The sequence below is a fragment of the Penicillium paradoxum genome, assembly GCF_028828445.1.
Source record: "Penicillium paradoxum strain IBT 22861 chromosome Unknown utg000007l_segment0_segment0, whole genome shotgun sequence".
Classification (NCBI taxonomy): Eukaryota; Fungi; Ascomycota; class Eurotiomycetes; order Eurotiales; family Aspergillaceae; genus Penicillium; species Penicillium paradoxum.
Window position 1 is genome coordinate 5,607,670 of NW_026643185.1, and position 17,105 is coordinate 5,624,774.

At 48.8% G+C, this 17,105-nt stretch overlaps 9 protein-coding genes across 9 annotated transcripts; 5 read left to right on the top strand and 4 right to left on the bottom strand.

Annotated features, from left to right (window-relative positions):
* Nucleotides 1-173: 173 nt before the first annotated feature.
* Nucleotides 174-1,110, top strand: N7457_009576 (uncharacterized protein; the record flags this gene model as incomplete). The annotated part of the gene is made up of 2 exons (XM_057180619.1): nucleotides 174-377; nucleotides 430-1,110. 2 exons carry the CDS (start codon nucleotides 174-176, stop codon nucleotides 1,108-1,110), a joined length of 885 nt encoding a protein of 294 aa, XP_057029005.1.
* Nucleotides 1,111-1,708: 598 nt separating this feature from the next.
* N7457_009577 (uncharacterized protein) lies at nucleotides 1,709-2,359 on the top strand (the record flags this gene model as incomplete). The annotated part of the gene is made up of 1 exon (XM_057180620.1): nucleotides 1,709-2,359. The coding sequence occupies one exon, from the start codon at nucleotides 1,709-1,711 to the stop codon at nucleotides 2,357-2,359; it is 651 nt and encodes a 216-aa protein (XP_057029006.1).
* A 586-nt stretch (nucleotides 2,360-2,945) lies between these two features.
* N7457_009578 (putative cytochrome b5 reductase) lies at nucleotides 2,946-3,786 on the bottom strand (the record flags this gene model as incomplete). Its single annotated transcript, XM_057180621.1, has 2 exons — nucleotides 2,946-3,184; nucleotides 3,669-3,786. The coding sequence occupies 2 exons, from the start codon at nucleotides 3,784-3,786 to the stop codon at nucleotides 2,946-2,948; spliced, it is 357 nt and encodes a 118-aa protein (XP_057029007.1).
* A 544-nt stretch (nucleotides 3,787-4,330) lies between these two features.
* N7457_009579 (cytochrome P450) lies at nucleotides 4,331-6,114 on the top strand (the record flags this gene model as incomplete). Its single annotated transcript, XM_057180622.1, has 3 exons — nucleotides 4,331-4,463; nucleotides 4,518-5,354; nucleotides 5,405-6,114. 3 exons carry the CDS (start codon nucleotides 4,331-4,333, stop codon nucleotides 6,112-6,114), a joined length of 1,680 nt encoding a protein of 559 aa, XP_057029008.1.
* A 1,049-nt stretch (nucleotides 6,115-7,163) lies between these two features.
* N7457_009580 (putative MFS transporter) lies at nucleotides 7,164-8,695 on the top strand (the record flags this gene model as incomplete). The annotated part of the gene is made up of 4 exons (XM_057180623.1): nucleotides 7,164-7,555; nucleotides 7,610-8,068; nucleotides 8,116-8,257; nucleotides 8,306-8,695. The coding sequence occupies 4 exons, from the start codon at nucleotides 7,164-7,166 to the stop codon at nucleotides 8,693-8,695; spliced, it is 1,383 nt and encodes a 460-aa protein (XP_057029009.1).
* Nucleotides 8,696-9,000: 305 nt separating this feature from the next.
* On the bottom strand, nucleotides 9,001-10,054 carry N7457_009581 (uncharacterized protein; the record flags this gene model as incomplete). The annotated part of the gene is made up of 2 exons (XM_057180624.1): nucleotides 9,001-9,418; nucleotides 9,459-10,054. 2 exons carry the CDS (start codon nucleotides 10,052-10,054, stop codon nucleotides 9,001-9,003), a joined length of 1,014 nt encoding a protein of 337 aa, XP_057029010.1.
* Nucleotides 10,055-11,801: 1,747 nt separating this feature from the next.
* Nucleotides 11,802-13,106, top strand: N7457_009582 (aminoglycoside phosphotransferase family protein; the record flags this gene model as incomplete). Its single annotated transcript, XM_057180625.1, has 1 exon — nucleotides 11,802-13,106. One exon carries the CDS (start codon nucleotides 11,802-11,804, stop codon nucleotides 13,104-13,106), a length of 1,305 nt encoding a protein of 434 aa, XP_057029011.1.
* Nucleotides 13,107-13,276: 170 nt separating this feature from the next.
* Nucleotides 13,277-14,539, bottom strand: N7457_009583 (uncharacterized protein; the record flags this gene model as incomplete). Its single annotated transcript, XM_057180626.1, has 1 exon — nucleotides 13,277-14,539. The coding sequence occupies one exon, from the start codon at nucleotides 14,537-14,539 to the stop codon at nucleotides 13,277-13,279; it is 1,263 nt and encodes a 420-aa protein (XP_057029012.1).
* Nucleotides 14,540-15,032: 493 nt separating this feature from the next.
* Nucleotides 15,033-16,683, bottom strand: N7457_009584 (dienelactone hydrolase; the record flags this gene model as incomplete). The annotated part of the gene is made up of 3 exons (XM_057180627.1): nucleotides 15,033-15,871; nucleotides 15,930-16,367; nucleotides 16,434-16,683. 3 exons carry the CDS (start codon nucleotides 16,681-16,683, stop codon nucleotides 15,033-15,035), a joined length of 1,527 nt encoding a protein of 508 aa, XP_057029013.1.
* Between the last annotated feature and the right edge of the window lie 422 nt (nucleotides 16,684-17,105).

Sequence of the window (17,105 nt, forward strand, 5' to 3'; positions counted from 1 at the left end):
CCGCAATCCCCAGATTCGACGCGTCTCCACCCGTAATATTACAGAAACATCCAAGCTATATTACAAGTATATTACCGCCTCCTCCCGGTATCTTTCGGTCCTCACTTCTGAGAGCCGACAGTTTGGCTCTCAAACCTCGGGAACGAGATTTGGTCTCCAGTTCCCAAGCTTTAATGGCAAGACTCCCTCACTCCAGACACAGGAGCGCACTACTCAAAATGTCCAAACTCTCAAATAGCCTCAAAGCATTGATCAATGCCCCTGCTGCCCGGCCATCCACGGTCCCCGCGCCAGCAAACATAACCTCGGTCTACGAGAAGATCCAACAGACTGCGCAGTCCAAGAAGATCTCGCAACCGTCATGGGTCGCATTATCAGTAAATGAAAATAGACCCACTAAGACTCAATGCGCACTAACATCAATCTCAGACCGCAGCAACAATGACCATGAACTCGCCCGAGTCCCTGGCAGCCCTCTACGAACTCGCCAGCACGAACCCCGAGAACCAGGTTGAGACCGCCGAGCTCATGCGCGAGGTCGGTCTGAAATGTATCAGTTTCAACGGCATTCCCCGCACCATCAACTGCCTCAACGCCTTCAGGGCCAGTCTCCCGGACTCCGTCAGCAGCCGGCTCTCCCGCACCCCCACCCGCGCGCCAAACCCGGAGAATATCGCAGCGATCAGCGAGCGCGGACATGCACTCTGGGATTCTATCTATCGTCCATTTGAGACGAAGCTGTATAATAAACTGGCCGATTCGCATCCCGACCTGCCAGTGCATATTATGCATAGCAACTATGGCGCGCTGTTGTCTGACCCGGAGCGTTCCACCGGTGCGTCCGCTGGTCGGGTTTTGACGTCTGTTGTTGCTGTGGCATGCTTGCGCGCTCAGTCCGGCGTGGGTCCGCAGGTTCTTTCGCACATTTTTGGATTGCGCAAGGCACTTGAAGATGGATCGTGGGTGAATGATGTCGAAAGTGAAGAGGGTGCGCGGTGGTTGGCTAGCGATGAGGGTAATACGTGGATTTTAGACAGCGTTGATGCCATTGTTGAGGCTATTAGCCAGGGAACTGGGTCGAACTTTGCTCCTGGGCGGGCGAAGTTGTAAATTTCTAGACATCATATACTATGAACATACTATATACCATGGATGATTCGATCTGAACGTCAAAGCTTCTCACACCCTTTCCGGCATTTAGCAAGCTTGTCCCTGTCGAAGCAATAAGCAACCCATGTTCAATGTCTTGCAGATATTGAATTGGTGCATAACTACATGCATATCTGGAGAATACAGACGGTCGGCATTTCGAGAACTATAGGATCCACGTGATAAACGGCTTATTATATCCGGCGGTCGTCGCATTGGCGGGAAAAACCCACCAGCTGTTCGTCTCCATCATGCGTTCATCGGGACCCCCGCGCCAAGTTGCAATGAGTTGGCACCACACCACACTGCTGCTTGCCGATTGCATACCACTCCGCCAATCGCCGGCAAGTGCCTCTGTGATTGCGCAGCGTAAGCTGCATAATTAAGTCAGAAGATATGGCCATCACCAATTCGATCGCTTTATCACGTATATTGGAAGACCGTTTTGATCCGCTCGTGCATACCCTACGTGGTTGGGGCCCGAGCGAAATACATACTTAGGAGCGTCGGGTCATGATCTTTTGTCTCATCAAGATGTCAGTTTGGTCGGCATTAGGTAATGGCACCTGCGATTCGCAAGGTTACCCATACGTTTATCCAGCCTGACACCACTCTTGTGGTTGTCGGGGCTTTGGATAATACCAAGCGCTGGCCAGCTCGGGACTTGATTACACCCACAGCGACCTCCCCATTCACGGCACCCGTTCAGGCGCGCGATAACGCAGAAAGCTATTCTGAAGGCAAAGACAACGGACTTTCGAATACAGACAAGGGTGTGATAGCCGGTTGTGTCGTCAGTGCTACGTTGCTCCTGCTGCTCTTATGCTGGTGTTATCTACGCCGTTCACGGTACCCGTCATGGAAGTCTCGATTTTCAACTACCAAAGGGCCACCTGAACCGTCAGGTCCTCCTTCAGATGATACGCCCCCAGACCCTGCTCCTACTGAGAAGTCATCGAGAACGAAGAAAACAGTTACTATAGCAACTGATCTTCCTCGATACCTGCGCTCGAAAAGCACCAAATCAAACATCTCGCCTCTTGTGAGACTGTCAACAGAGATGAACTTGAAGACTGGACTAGCGACGAGAGAAGGAAGTTCGGGACAACCGGTTCGCTTCATGATTCGACAAAGGGATAGACCGAAGACGAAGAGGCATAGGAGACATCGACGGAAACGCAAGGCTGCGAAGACGGATGATGCATCTTGATGTTTGAGAATGTCTTTGTTCTAGAGAAGTTATGAGAGAGACAGATAATATCCAGAAATTTTCGCTTTTAGTTTCACTTTTCCTTTATGTATATTATGCATCCCTATTATGTGTACCTCTTGCTTTTTACCTCGGCTCAGGGACAGGAAGATAAGCTCCACCAATCAAAGACGCGGGCCATCAGCGACCCGGAATCGAGTGGACTTTCGGGGATAACTCGTCTTTTCCCGACTCAGGGATTTTTATTTGCTGTTTTTTGCCCCTTTGATGGGACCCGAAATGTCGAATACATTGGCTACAAGACCGAGGACCCATCCACTCAACAAAACCAACAAAGTTAACTTCAACGCGAACCTCGGCTATTACTGTATTAGGCAAATGTCTAGAAAATCTAGAAACAAAATATTTGGTCGGTGATCTTCGCGACCACCCCTGGTGTCTGGCGAAGGCGAAAAAAGCTGCTTCGTCAAAACCGTCTGATCCACATACCCTGTTCCATAGACCCAGCCCTCCGGCGCAAAGTCCAGCATATACCACAGCTTGAAATCCTTTGGATATAGGCATGCGAAAGGTTCAAGTTCTTCCCTCAAGAGAATGTCTGACTCGCTCGGTTAGTATAGATCATTCTGGCTTCAGTAGTGTCGGTGTCAGTCTTGCAGATTGCCCGAATGAGTTGATACATCGGTGTGATGCCTGTGCCACCAGCCACCATACCAATCTTGCGGCAGAGGACTGTGGTGTAGCGCATGGAACCTTTGGGTCCACGGAACTCGACTTCATCGGCCACCGTCAAACTGGCCAGATATCTCCCGCTCAATAGACCATCTGAGTAGCATTTGATCATGAGTTCAATGCGGCCGCGATCAGTGTATACGAGCGTGTGACGGCCGTTCCATCGAAAAAAGCTCCGATGGCGATGTGTTGGCTAATGAGTTGACCTAACACATCTGTGGCGATTGGCAGGGCAAAGACGAAACAGTAGACGTTCGTTGGTAACTCGGTCTTTTCGATGAGAAGCAGGTGTTGATATTGTTGTGCATTGAGTAAGCCCTAGTTAGATGTGGATCAAGACGCATCACCTTCTGTGTCATCAAACGACTTGAGAAGCGCATGAAGCCAGATTTAATCCTAGTGAATCTGCTGGCCTGGCACGCGGCCAGAATTCCTACGACGGGATGGCTGAGACAGCCAGGAAGCTATTGATGAAACCTTCCTGGGGCAATCGAAGGGTGATCTTGCAGATATTCCATTAGATCAAGGACTGTTGCAGTGCTAACTTATTGCCTCTTCCTCTTTTCTTCCTCCTTACCTTGTCCATGAATCGTCATCCAGGCATCACCCTTGGTACCATGTGCTGAGATATCTTTCAATGTATACTTTGGAAGCTCAATATCGGCGTTCAGCCCTTTCGTCTCGAAGATTGGCATTGTGTGAAAGGAGTGAATTGATGGCAAGAAAGCAAAAGAACGTACTGATGGACTCTCATCTTAGTAGAACCCAAAAATACGGAGTGCTAGCATATTGAGACTATGGAAGTATATAGTCCATTCAGCACTCTGTGATATGTACACAAAGCCACCGACCCACTATCAAGGGGTTCGACATATGTACCTCGGCATCTCGAAAACGAAGAAAAGAAAAAAGTACGTTATCTTCAGTGGGGCCTGAGCCGGCACACTTGCGCCGATCGATTCGGCCATGATCAGCCCGAAATAGGGTCCATTTGGCTCCGAGTTCTGCAAAAACCCGATTTTGTGGTGGATCCCAATCCAGAGATATCAAACGTGCCGAGGCTCATTGAGAGATGTACCCAACTATACGATAATGAATGACAAAAGACCAATATTACGCGTGCTGGCAATGTGGAGCCAACGATGCAGTTTCAAAATGGCCCATGAATCAAGATTCTTATAAATATTTGCTGGTCCTTCAAGCGAAGAGAAAGCATTTCAGTTTCATTCAAACAGCGAGATGGTGGCCAAACAATTTTACTTGCTGGGTGAGGTTATCACCTCAGCTCGCTCGATCGAGGTAGAGACTGAAACCGACCTCCAAGGGCTTCAGCTTCTCATTGCTGGCCAATTTGCCATTGTTGAACCAAATGGTATGCTTTTTATCTCGCAGTTATCAGTGCTATTCTCACTCTGAACCTTGTTAGGCATCGGCTTCCAGTCAGAGGACTCGATATTCTACTCCGTTCCAGAAATCCTTGCCAACGAAACACCCATTGCGATCTCAATCGACGGCAAAGCAGTACGGGAAATCCCTGGCCCTAAGGGGTTACCATTCGTGGGCACTTTCTTCGAGATTTACCCTGATCACCTGGGAAATCATCAGCGTCTATTTGATCAATATGGTCCCATCATTCAAACGAACAACATGGGCCGCACAGTGTATCAGACCAACGATCCGGAACTATCAGCTATTATCTTCGCCGAATCCGATTTCTTCACCAAGAAAATCAACAGCGCACACCCTCTCTACCCGATCAAGAACCCAGAAGCCGGTGTTTTCCTCGGTGATACCGACACCCCTGAATGGCGCGCAGCACACAAATTCCTACCGCCAGCATTGGGCCCGAAAGCAGTGCGCCACTATGCACCCACTATGCAAGCAACGGTTGAGGATGCATTCAATGTGTTTGACGAGCTAGATAAGCGCGGCGAGGCGTGGAACGTCTACCCATACATGCTCAAGCTCGGTTCCCAGGCTGTGGGTAAGTTGGTTCTCGGAATGGATTTCCAGCATTTCTCTTCTGTGGACTCATTGCCGCACGAGCTTGTCTTCCGAATTGCCGAATCACTGGAGTTGAATAAGAAAGTGACCGCTCGCGGTGATTGGTATGCTAAGATGCCTTTCGGTGACCCAAAACGCCTGCGGGATGCTCGCCATCGTATCCTAGAGATGGTTGATGAGTCGATTCAAAATGCATCTCGCAATGGAGTTGAAGACCTCCCGCTGCAAGACGCCGCACTCAAAGCCTCTAACATGATTGGTAAGAGAGATGATAAAAATTGCAAAAAGCTTATGTTAACCTTTAAACAGATTACATTATTCGTGCCACTGATAGCAAGGGCGAGAAGCTACCGAAAACCAGTGTGATCGAATCACTAGTGGTAGCCACCGGTGCTGGATTTACCACTACCAGCTCGTTGCTATCCTGGTTGCTCTATTCTGTGGTTACCTATCCCGGCATGCAGGAAAGGCTCCTACAAGAGTTGATTGACAATGACATCGACGCCGATACTCGGATGACTGCAGATCTGACAGATCGTCTGACTTTCTTGGACAAATTCATCAAAGAGACCCAGCGCCGCCATAACCCTTCATACCAGCCTGCGCGTACTGCAAAGGTCGATATGATCCTTCCAGGCGGATACAAGCTCCCCGAAGACTCTATCATCATCCCTGCTATCCATCACATCCACAACAACCCAGAAATCTGGTCAAATCCAGCGCGATTTGACCCGGATCGCTGGGATACCCCTGAGGTCAAGAATCGTCATAAAGCCGCGTATATTCCCTTTGCCATGGGCCAACGTATGTGCATTGGCTTCAACTTCGCCCTGCAGGAAGTCAAGGTGTTCTTGCCGAAGCTACTGTATCGGTACCAATTCACGAGGGAAAATGAGGGGACGATCGAGTACGATCCCATGTTCCAGTTGATCCGTCCTACCAACTTGTATGTGCGGGCGGAACGACGAGTGAAATGGCCTCCCAAGACAGAGCATGTCGAGAACAGGGCCCAGCTGTAACTAATTGAGAAAATATGTACTTTTGCGAATTCCATCTTTGACTAGCACACTGTTATTGTATCGAAGAGGAAATTGCTGTTTGCCGACGCTATTAGTCGCCCGACTGAGTATGCCGATCTACTACTTAGACAACTATACACCTGATAATTCATCAACTAGCAATCCTAGGCGCTCCTCCATGGCAGGTTTGACCTTGTTCCATACTGGTCCAGAAATCAACTTCTCGAATCTCTCCAAGCCCAATCCTATAGTTGTGTTAATTTGATTATCCAGCTATCGTAACCATTACACTGACTTTTAATTCCTGATCCCTAAGTGAACACAACCAAAAGAATATGATTTATACCTAATACGCAGACTCCCTGCTTCTGAAGCAAAAAGAAAAAAGAAATGGCGCCACCCGGAATCGAACCGGGGCTAACACAGAACTGGAACACCACAATGTGTCGTCATACCACTAGACCATGGCACCAACTTGATTGATTATGCAACCAGTAAATTGGATTATATCCATCTTTCAAAATTTAATTGCAGAACTAGAAACAGAGGCAGGGAGCTTAAATGGCCGCTACCATGCTGCCCGTGAAATGAATCGGCAGGAGGTACGAAGTTCTCAAGTTTGTGTAGAAGCCTAGAATCCTTCGTATTCTTCGATGGCATATGATCGCCATCGCCTTTTCCATTTGTCTCGTCGTCAGGCAGTTTCGGTTTGCCGGTAGCCTAGCACGTGACCGAAACCCCTATTTTGGTGGTTGCGAGCAGTACTGGCGAGATGGAGAGCCTCCCAAGATCATGTCTTTTGAGGAGGGGTGTGAAGCATATATCAATTGGTATCGAATAATGACTGCAGAGAGGATGGTGAAAGTGTGACAATGCGACAGTGCGACAGTGTATAGTGAAGATTCCATTTCTTATCAGATCCTCTTGGCACCTGCCAAACGAAGCTTAGCTCCGGCAGGAACCCCCCGAGCTCGGGGAATCGGAGTTAAGTAGGAAATGCCCAGGTTATTAACTCAACTTGGAGTTTCTCTCCCTCAAATCATCTGAAAATGGAAACCCAAGCGCGCCCATCGCGCTACATGGCCCATGTTCTCGAAGAGCTGGGCTTGGCCACCATGTGGCGATCGTCGCTCGATGTGAAGCTTCTCTGCGCGCAGCGGTTCGTTCGACTCTTCGCGTACGGCGGCTCGACCTTGATTCTTGCATCTTATTTGTCGGCGATTGGAATTTCAGATGACCGCATTGGCCTGTTCATGACACTCACGTTGGTCGGAGATGTGGTTATCAGCTTCTTCTTGACTCTCTTTGCTGATTCTATGGGCCGCAAGGCGGTATTGTCCCTCGGGTCGATCTTGATGGCCGGTAGTGGAGTCGCTTTCGCACTGTTTGGAAATTATTGGATTCTGCTGGCAGCTGCGGTCTTTGGAGTTATCAGTCCTAGGTTCGCATTATTTTTGTCATTTCTTCTAAAAAATGGACATGGCTAATGTCTTAGTGGAAATGAAATCGGACCATTCCGTGCCGTGGAAGAATCCACTCTAGCTCATCTTACACCGCATGAGCGTCTGAGTGATGTCTTTGCTTGGTATTCATTGATTGGAACTGCAGGCTCGGCTATGGGGATGCTTGTTTGTGGTTGGATCATCAACTCTCTCGAATCCATTCATGGATGGGCGTTTATCCCCGCTTGTCGGGTCATTTTCTTTGTCTATGCCGGTGTTGGTATCGTCAAGTTGATTTTCACTCTGGGGTTGAGCAGCAAAGTTGAGGTACAGAAAGAAGAGCCACAAGAGCAAAGCTCTGAAACCAGACCTCTGCTCGCACAATCGGCCGAAGACGACGCTCCGAAGAAGAAAGGCTTGTTTCCATCCATCGAGAAGGATTTGTGGTCATTGGTCATTCGTCTATTCATTCTCTTTGGATTGGACTCATTTGCATCCGGATTGGCTTCATTGTAAGTATGAGCCCAACTTTATCAACCGCAGTTGGCTAATTCTACAGGTCCTGGATGACCTACTTTTTCAAGGGCAAGTTCGATCTGCCCGAGGGTCAACTCGGCACCATTTTCTTCACGACGAACATCATTGCTGCAGCATCTATGCTAGTCGCCTCATCTCTCGCCAAGCGTATCGGCAACGTCAAAGTAAGATACCCCTGCTGGATGGCTGAGCAGCTTCTAATTTTCTGATAGACTATGGTGTTCACGCATTTACCATCGGCCATCTGTCTTTCTCTCATTTCTGTTCCATCCAGTCTGCCTCTCGCACTGACTTTCTTGGTTCTGCGAGCTTGCTCTCAAAACATGGATGTGGCGCCTCGCTCCGCATTCCTTGCTGCGGCTCTACCGGCAGACAAACGCACTGCTATCATGGGCGCGGTTAATGTTGTGAAGACTACCACACAAAGTATGGGTCCCCTATTGACAGGTATCTTGTCGCGTAATGGTCATTTTGGCGTCTCCTTCATTATTGCAGGATGCTTGAAAGTGATCTATGATCTTGGCATGTTGTTCAGCTTCGCTGGGAAAGAGGCTGCCCGTCGCAAACAGACCGCTCAAGAAAATGAGGAGGAAACGAGCTAAATTATTACTTGGAGTGCATGAGTGCGGCTTTCTTATATAGTTGCCACACGCATCGATGGAGCCACATACTTGCTGTTGAGGGGGGTTGATGTTGATGGATCTGTTGACGATTTCAAACGCTTCCTAGATTTTGCGATCGAGTCGACCAGTAAAATTATGTCTAGATACTTTTTATGTTAGGAACAGGGTATTGAGCAATTTGCACGTATCTCATTTGACTTTTGATTTAATATACACAAATGATTTCATTTCATATCAAATATAAACCACACACTCAGGTCGTATACAATTGGCAAGAATTCGCTCTAAGCCAGACGTGCAACTCGGTTGCGAAGAACAGACAAACGACGACGGGACATCACAGTACGATTGCCGGACGCAGTGCCATTGCTGTGTAGTGCACCATGGAGATGGCTGGCATTGTGCTTCCCAGACACAAGAGTCGAAGTCTTATTCTTCAACAACTCCAACGTCTTATGAACGATTCGATCGCTCTCGGCATGACCAGCTTCATTAACACGGCTCTCCTGAGCAGGCTCGCGCTGGTTCTGCGTAGTCGGGGACAAATGCCAAGAATCCGCGTTGGACCCGGGCATCTGAATATTGTTGATATCCTCAACGGAAGTGTGCTTCTCGGCGCGCATAGGATCCTCCGGCTTAGTAGGCTGGGCTTGTTGGGTATCTGGTTGCGTGTGCTTTTGGGCTGGGGCATGGGTCTTGTCGCTGAGGGGGGCTATCGCTGTCGCAAACAAGATTCACCCACACCTGGCTATAGGCGACAAAGTGGCGGGGCTCGCATTGGCTGATCTCAACTCCATTTCGAATCTCTTGGCTGATGAGGGGCGGGTCGATGCAGCCTGGAACTTCATGTACGGTGATATTGCAGCCGCTGCCGCCTTCTAAGAAGGGCAGGTCGTGGTTGTGGGAGAGGAGTTCTGCATCGACGGAAATGGCGCTGACGAGGCTGCGTTCGTAGGAGGGGACGGGGAAGTTCTTGCAGCTGCCCACTGTGATGTCTTGGGATGGGGAAGATTCGTGGTAATTCTCGTAGGTGTCGAGGTTGGTGAATGGCTGGCCAGGACAATTGGGGTAGAAGTGTGTCCAGACACGGGCGATGGTTTGAGCATGAATGGTGCTTGATAGTAAGGATAGGGAGACCAATGATCTGGTAAGGGAATGCATGGTTGCTGAGATTTGGAAGACCTTGAACTTCGGGATTGGGTTGTTCAGGTGGAACTGTGTGAGTGTGAAGCTATAACTACGCTTATCGGTTGCTCTTATATACACTCGTTCTTTCTCATTCCACGATTGCCGCACTACGATAATGGGATGGCGGGGAAGAATGGCCTGAATCGGCATGATGCTGGACATGAAACGTGTCTAAGGCTTTAATAAAATTTTAGCGTCATACTCGGAGGCTGGCGACTGCCATAGAATATTCTTTTCTCTGGGTCAATTGGCTGATTGCACATTCCAGTCCCAAACGGTCCATCGGCTGCCGATCTAGGAACGTGTGTGGTATGTGGGCAGACCCTGCACATTCCAATGAGCGGCTATTCGCCTCCAAAAAGGCTTGGAAATGCTTGGGGCCCAATGAGTGCTCTCACAATCACCGTAAATATCACCCGAAGCAACTTAAAATAATGTACTCCGTAGACAGGTGGCAGGTCAAAAATAACTAGGAACAATAATGTATCAAGTCAGCCGGTAATTGTCATCAAGCATTGGATTGGGAAGACTAAGAACTTTGCTTAACAACAATTTGATTGAGAGAGGTCCATTATTTTAATATTGATACGTTGCTCGTCCACATCGTGACTACTGACTATCCCATCACGCGTGGTTATGTCGGAAGAAACCCTTACAGATTGCAGATTGTTGACATTCGTCATAATCAATTTTGTCCTCATATCCTTACGTCCTCACGCTCTTATAAGTTACTCGTAACAGTGTGTTCTGCTGTGTTCTGCTATGAATATGAGGTATGTAGCATGATCAGGCTAAATGATCACAATCTTGGACGGATCGGGAAATTTCAACATATCCGATGGCAAAGCACGTTCACTCCATTTGGTATTCTATCTCACTGCCGAGCCTGGGTCTCGGTACAGTTGGTGGCTGTGGGCCACCAGGTGCTCGCTTACCACAGGTTGGGCACTTCGACCCTGTTATGACTGGGTTCCGACATTTTTTGCACTGTACTGAGAACTTGCGGTTATCTGTGGGGGAATGTTCAATCTGAGGAGACATCACTTCGGGCAATAGGTCGACTAAGATGATTGAGAAGATAGTATAAGCTGCAAAGGCTAGGAGTCAGTTGATGAGAATGGGTAATGGGGGAGAGAGGGGGGTTTATAAAAGCATTTTGCCCCCATCTAAGCCTGGATAAAACAGCGTCAAGTTTCAAATGAGTGAGACGAGACAATAGAGAGACACCTGAGGGCTGAATCAGTAGCATAATTCCCCCATACGGAACTTGGGATCCATGGGGAGTAGTATCAGTTACAAGCAAGTCAGTCTTCATCGACAAGAAAGAAATGGTAGAAGACTGCTTTGCCTTTGCTTTGGTAGCATCAGATACATGTAGGTGGGGCGAAAGATGGATCTGTATTTATAGATTCTCACCAACCTTCGCTAACTACATGGAGACCGGATTCCTGGGCGAGTTGATATGGTCATTCTACAGCCCTGGAAACATTCATGGACACACCCTAAGAATGGCTAAAACGAATACAGAGTAGCCTATCTCAGTCATGGACTGCAGGTCCTTTGTTCGCCTAACACCAGCGATAGCACCGCATACTGCTCGTAAATAGCGCTAAAACAGACAAAAGGACATCATGAAAGAAGTCCATGGGTCGTTCTTACGTCGACAAAGCCGAGAAACAGGGCGGATTTGGTTGTCTTTGATTACATCCCTGTCCATTCGGCGGCGAACATGGGGTGAGTGCTTTGTCTCAGAGTCCAATCTCCAGGGTCAGCTGCCCTTCGCCTTCTCGCTCTTTGAAAGAAAAGTCTGGAATATCAGTTCGCTGTCTGCCTTCATCATTTAAAGTCAAGATCTTAGATCTCCCTCCGAAGAATGTCACCCGGTATCTCACCAAAAATGGAAGAGACTGTTATAAAAGCCAATCTTGGAATAGGGGGATGGGATGGTGCCAAGGAGTACGAAAAGGATAGTGGGTTTCATTACAGGGCGATTGAGTTCCTGAAGTCCATCAAGTGGAAGACTCTGATCGCAATCTGCTCCCAGCATCGCCAAGGTATGCCATGTCGAATGTCTGGGAAGTTCTCTATTGGTCTTAGCCACATGGTGCGGCAGGTGAAATTCGAGGACGGGGAGCTATGGGTTGTGCGATTGAGGATGCCCTTTTTTGATGGGACCCCCGAAATTCAAGCAAAACAGATGTTGATCTCGGAGGTTGCCTCAATGAGATACCTAAGGTGGGCCAGAATTCTCAGCAATAGCAAAGCAAAAGCGCTAACATTGAAAACTTCAAGGCTCAAGACGTCCATTCCTGTTCCGGAGGTCTTCTTTTACAACGACGATCCCGCCGAAGTAGGAGCCGTGTACATGGCCATGCAGTATATCCCTGGAACGACGGCCTATAACCAACGGCTCATGGACCCAAGAGCAGCGATCGGAACACCAAGGCAAGATTGTTTCGGAACACAAGAACAAGACCGGAAATTTCGACAACACATGGCTGCCATACAGGTAGAATTGGCGTCGATCCAATTTGATCAAATTGGTTCACTCTATCAAAACCCAGAGACACAGGAGTTCTACATTGGCCCTGATTGTGAGTCTAATGAGGGACCCTGGAGTTCGGCAAAAGAATATTACCGCGATCTTGCCCTCCGATCATTCAGAGAAGCAGCTCGGATGTGCGACCAGGAGACACAAGACGACGCTTCATTTGGCCTTCCGTTCATTTTTGAAAAGGCAATGGAGATATACACGGATAAATCCCTAGACCGGGGACCATTTGGACTTGTCCACCAAGGCTGTGGAGCCCGCAACGTTCTTGTGAATGAGAAGTATGAGATTCTGGCCGTCATCGACCTAGATGATATGATCTCTGCCCCCATCGAGATACAAGCACAATTTCCATCTTTTATCGGGCTGGACAGACCTATACCGTTCGAGGTCTTGACCGAACCTCTCTTTATTGAGCGAATGAAGATTGTCGGACCAAATCTGCTCATATACAAGCAATTAGTCGAGGATTGTGAAAAGGCAATAGGAAGAGATCTGGGAATTAGTAAGTTAATGCTCTCGGAATCCTCTGCTGTTGTAATGGCACTCAATGGTTATAACGCACATATGTTATACATGAACCAACCTTGGATGGCTTCTTTATTGCAGCTGGTCCGGCAAAAGCTCGTTTCTACACCGGCTGGTAACTAGGCCAAGGGAAAAGGGGAAAGGAAATGGATTTGAGTACGGAAGCAAGAAGAGATGTCCTATCTGTTCCTACAGTCATGCGGGTCTGGGTGAATACAAGTCAATGAGTACATGCAATGATTTATGTTGAGAAACCTTATGACTTTCTAGCATACCATGATATAAATTGACCTTCACTTCTTTTCAACCGGGTACTTCTGCAAACTCTCATACCATTGAATCATAGATCCAATCATGAAGGCCACAGAGCCCCAAAAAGTAGCCAGTGTTGACTGATAGGCGAAACGAGAGTCATTGCTAGCCGGCCCTAGTGCACCGCAAAGAGTAAAGCCAATACCGCCAATCAAATTCCAGACCCCAACATGCCAGCCTAGAACATGCCAAGCAGGAATATACCATTTGGTCTGTGTCTCAAGGGTAAACAGAAGTCCGCTTAAAATAAACCCAGTTCCACCAACAATCTGAGGGATCCAGTAGATACCATCAGTAAGACCCTGACTCATGTGATTAAAGATCCCAGGCGCTCCACTGATAGTCGCAACCCAGAAGATTGTTGCACTAACAAACTCGATCAAAGAAGCTAGAAAGCCCAATTCATGAATATAGTGTGTCCGCACTTCTTTCATCGACGGAATCCATCGGAAGGACCTGCCATCCGGCGAATAAGTCACGTAGCCATGCTCATCGAGCCGAGATTCAGCTCGGGTATCACCTCGAGGATGCTTCATCCGGAGAAATGATCTCCGATTCGCATGGTGATGTTCACATTCCGACACACTCGGCTTGAGCTCGGTCATTCCACGTTGATGCACACCATCCTCGCTAGGCCTCGAAACGACCGCCTCAAGCGCCCAGCCAAAGCACCCGGTATTATTGGTATTGATAGCCTCAAGAAGCAGTAACACACTGCCGATTTCAAAAACAAGTCCTCCAAGGAGCCCCGTTACGCCGCCAGCGATAAGTGATTCATTATGGAACTTCGTCTTGGGGGCTGCGTGCGGCAACCACGCGAAAAATGCATTGAGGATCCAGATTGCGGATCCGAAGGTGAATGATGTGGCTACCAGGTATGATACATCCCAGTAAGGGGCGTAGGTCGCCATCCGAAGAAGACCCTTGGCTACAGCCGAGACGGAACGTGTAGACTCTGGTGGCATAATTCCAGTTTCATGAGGGGAGACCTTGGTATCGACCTGAACGGCATGTCGGCCTTTTCTGTTGTCGCGGGATCGCCAGAGACGCTCGACCTGCGGGATAACATGATACTCCTTCGATGGTTCTGTGTTTGGATCTCGTGTGGGATCTCGGATGAGGGCGTAGTGTGCCGATGTCGGATTAAGAAAGGAAAATGGGCCTGTTACATGCACCTCTTTGAGGGGGAAGCCAGGATGACCTTGGGGTTTGCGGCCTGATTGGAAACGAGAATGGCGTGCCATTCAGACGAGGGGCAAAGTCGGATTGCGTCGCAGGACGTCTCCGGGCATGACCTGATGTATGTACGCTTTGTTGATCTCTTGGCTTCGGGTTTGGAAGAGGTTGCCGACCTTCAAGCGGGTGAATGACAAGGATCAACGTCAGCGTTAAAAGTACGACTAGACAAAAGCGGCATCGCTCAACTCCCCAACAAGCAATTAGCTGTTGTTAATGCTTTTTATATCTGTGTCAACTTAATTGCTGTAACTGTTCAAAAATACATGTCATATTCATCATGATGTCCAGAAGGGCCAGAAGGATTAAGGCTAAACAAAACAGATCAACGGGTACAACATCACTCATAACCAAGAAAAAGTCGTCCAAAACACTGAAGGAATACACCCAACTCAATTTGTCCGGATGAATGTTTAACTCACCCTCTTCCAGAGGTAAGGAGGCAAAGTCTTTGGCAACATCTTCATGGTCATCATGGCAAAGGGAAGTATACGTGAGCAGTCAAGTCTGCTTAGATCCGTTCTCGGCGCTATCATCACCACCGTCCTCAACGTAAGCAGCCCGATCTCCAACAGACTTAGCTTTGGTGCTAGACTTCGTCTCAGTCTCAGCACCATCGTCATCCTCGTGTTCACCCGCTTCAGTGGCCGTCCGTTGGAGACTTGCAGGCTTCGACTTTTGAACCGACTTGCCCTTATTGCGGCTTCTATCAGGCAACGACTGCTCCGCTTCACTCTTCAGGTCAGCACCAGACTCCTCTCCGGCCAGTGACGCCCGAGAGCTCTGGTTTTGATTTCTTCTCGCGCGCGCACGCGCCCGACGAATCATCTTGTTATGGTAATCTTCTTGTTCCACCTCCGTGTCTTCATGAAGAATGCGCCGAGCAGCTTCGCGTCCGACAACCGGCAGACGATCAACACCTTGGAGGCCCTCGGGCAGCAGCTTGGGGTCTAAAAGGCCGACTTGCACAAGGACACTGGCCTGATCCCAGTATACGTGCTCGGAGTACAAACGCCCAGCGCGCATACTCACAATACTCACGAGGATGATCTCAACTCGTTTGTTTGTCGGTGGGACGCCCGGTAGCATCCACGGAACCTCCTGTGTGTGTTCGTAATTGACGTACAGCTCATCCACAATGCGATCGGGTCCGGTGGTACGGGATAGCAGCCGCAGGCGCATGGACGGGGGCAGTTTGCCAATGAAGTAATGCTCATAGAAATGGCGCAGAGCCTTTTTACCAATGCCACCGCTTATTGTGGGCGTATAAGTCACGCTGGGGATCTTGTGCTGGACATACCCGTCCATTGTCTTCCTGATGTTGGACGAGAAAAACTTGCCTAACAAAGAAATATGAGCCTGCCGTCACTTGGATTTTCCTTTCGAGTTTCAACTTACCCTCCACATGCTGTTCCAGTCGTGGCTCCAAATCCGGATCCCTAGAATAGCCCTTTCGCAAAACCTTCAAAGTTCGCGACCAGGCTAGGCTCGCCGACAGATGATCATATTCTTCCAAGTCCGTTTCCGCAAAGCCGGGAACAGCATTATCATATGTAAAGGCGGGGTATGCTAGATCCAAACGTTCTCCTGTCCCAATACCAGCGTGGATCGGCCTCGTCTGGCGGCGCTTCTTCCCTTGTAATCCGAGTGCGACGGGCTGAACAAGAACATCCACGGTATCACCCGCCAAGTGCACAAGGACTTGGAGGGAAAGCGGGAAGCGTGAGCGTGTGTCGGGGATCAGGCTAGGGTAGTAGGCAACAAGAGCGCAGAGCCGACTAGCGTTGACGGAATTGATATAATATTCGAGACAATAGTCCGCTGCATCACCATAGGCTGGGAATCGGACAAGTCAGCTCACTGCTCGGGGTGTGTGGTGCTTATGGAGAGTTCTGTACATACCTACCACGCCATAGTTCTCACCGACACCAAGACCTTCCTTTACGGACTGCAATCGGCGAGCATAGTCTTTTCCACCGCCGTTGTAAGGGAGGTAGAGGACATCGAATCCTTCATCTTGCCAGCTCTTGATGATCTCCATATCGAAGTCCTCGGACTCGGCCGTGACACATAGTCGCGCGTTATTGTTGCCATTGTTGTAAAGAAGCCCGCCGCTGTTCAAACCGGGGGCGCTAATCGAGATGTTGGCCATGTTGTTTGTATTTGGTGGGCTGCGAACACATGTACTCCTGGCGAGCGGTTGTATCCACTGCAACTCCGTTTTTCGCTGGTTATTCACGCTTCAAATTTCAAAGATAAATGAGTTCAACTCGAGGCAACGCTATGCAGAGAACACAATAATATACTCGGAACAGGTAAAATAAAGAGTGGTCACGCAGCCATGGCAGTTGGCATATAACGGGCCCTACGTCATCGGCGTCCCCATACGTCATGGCTCTATTCAGGGCATTTTTATATTAACTCTTGGCGACATGCACTTCCTACAACATCTGTTTTTCAGACGGATATTACTATGTAGCATGTCGCTTTTGAAGTACTTGGGATGCTTCTTGCGAGATTTCATTCAAATATCCCTCACCAACTGCTTGCATACATAATATAACAGTTGAAGGC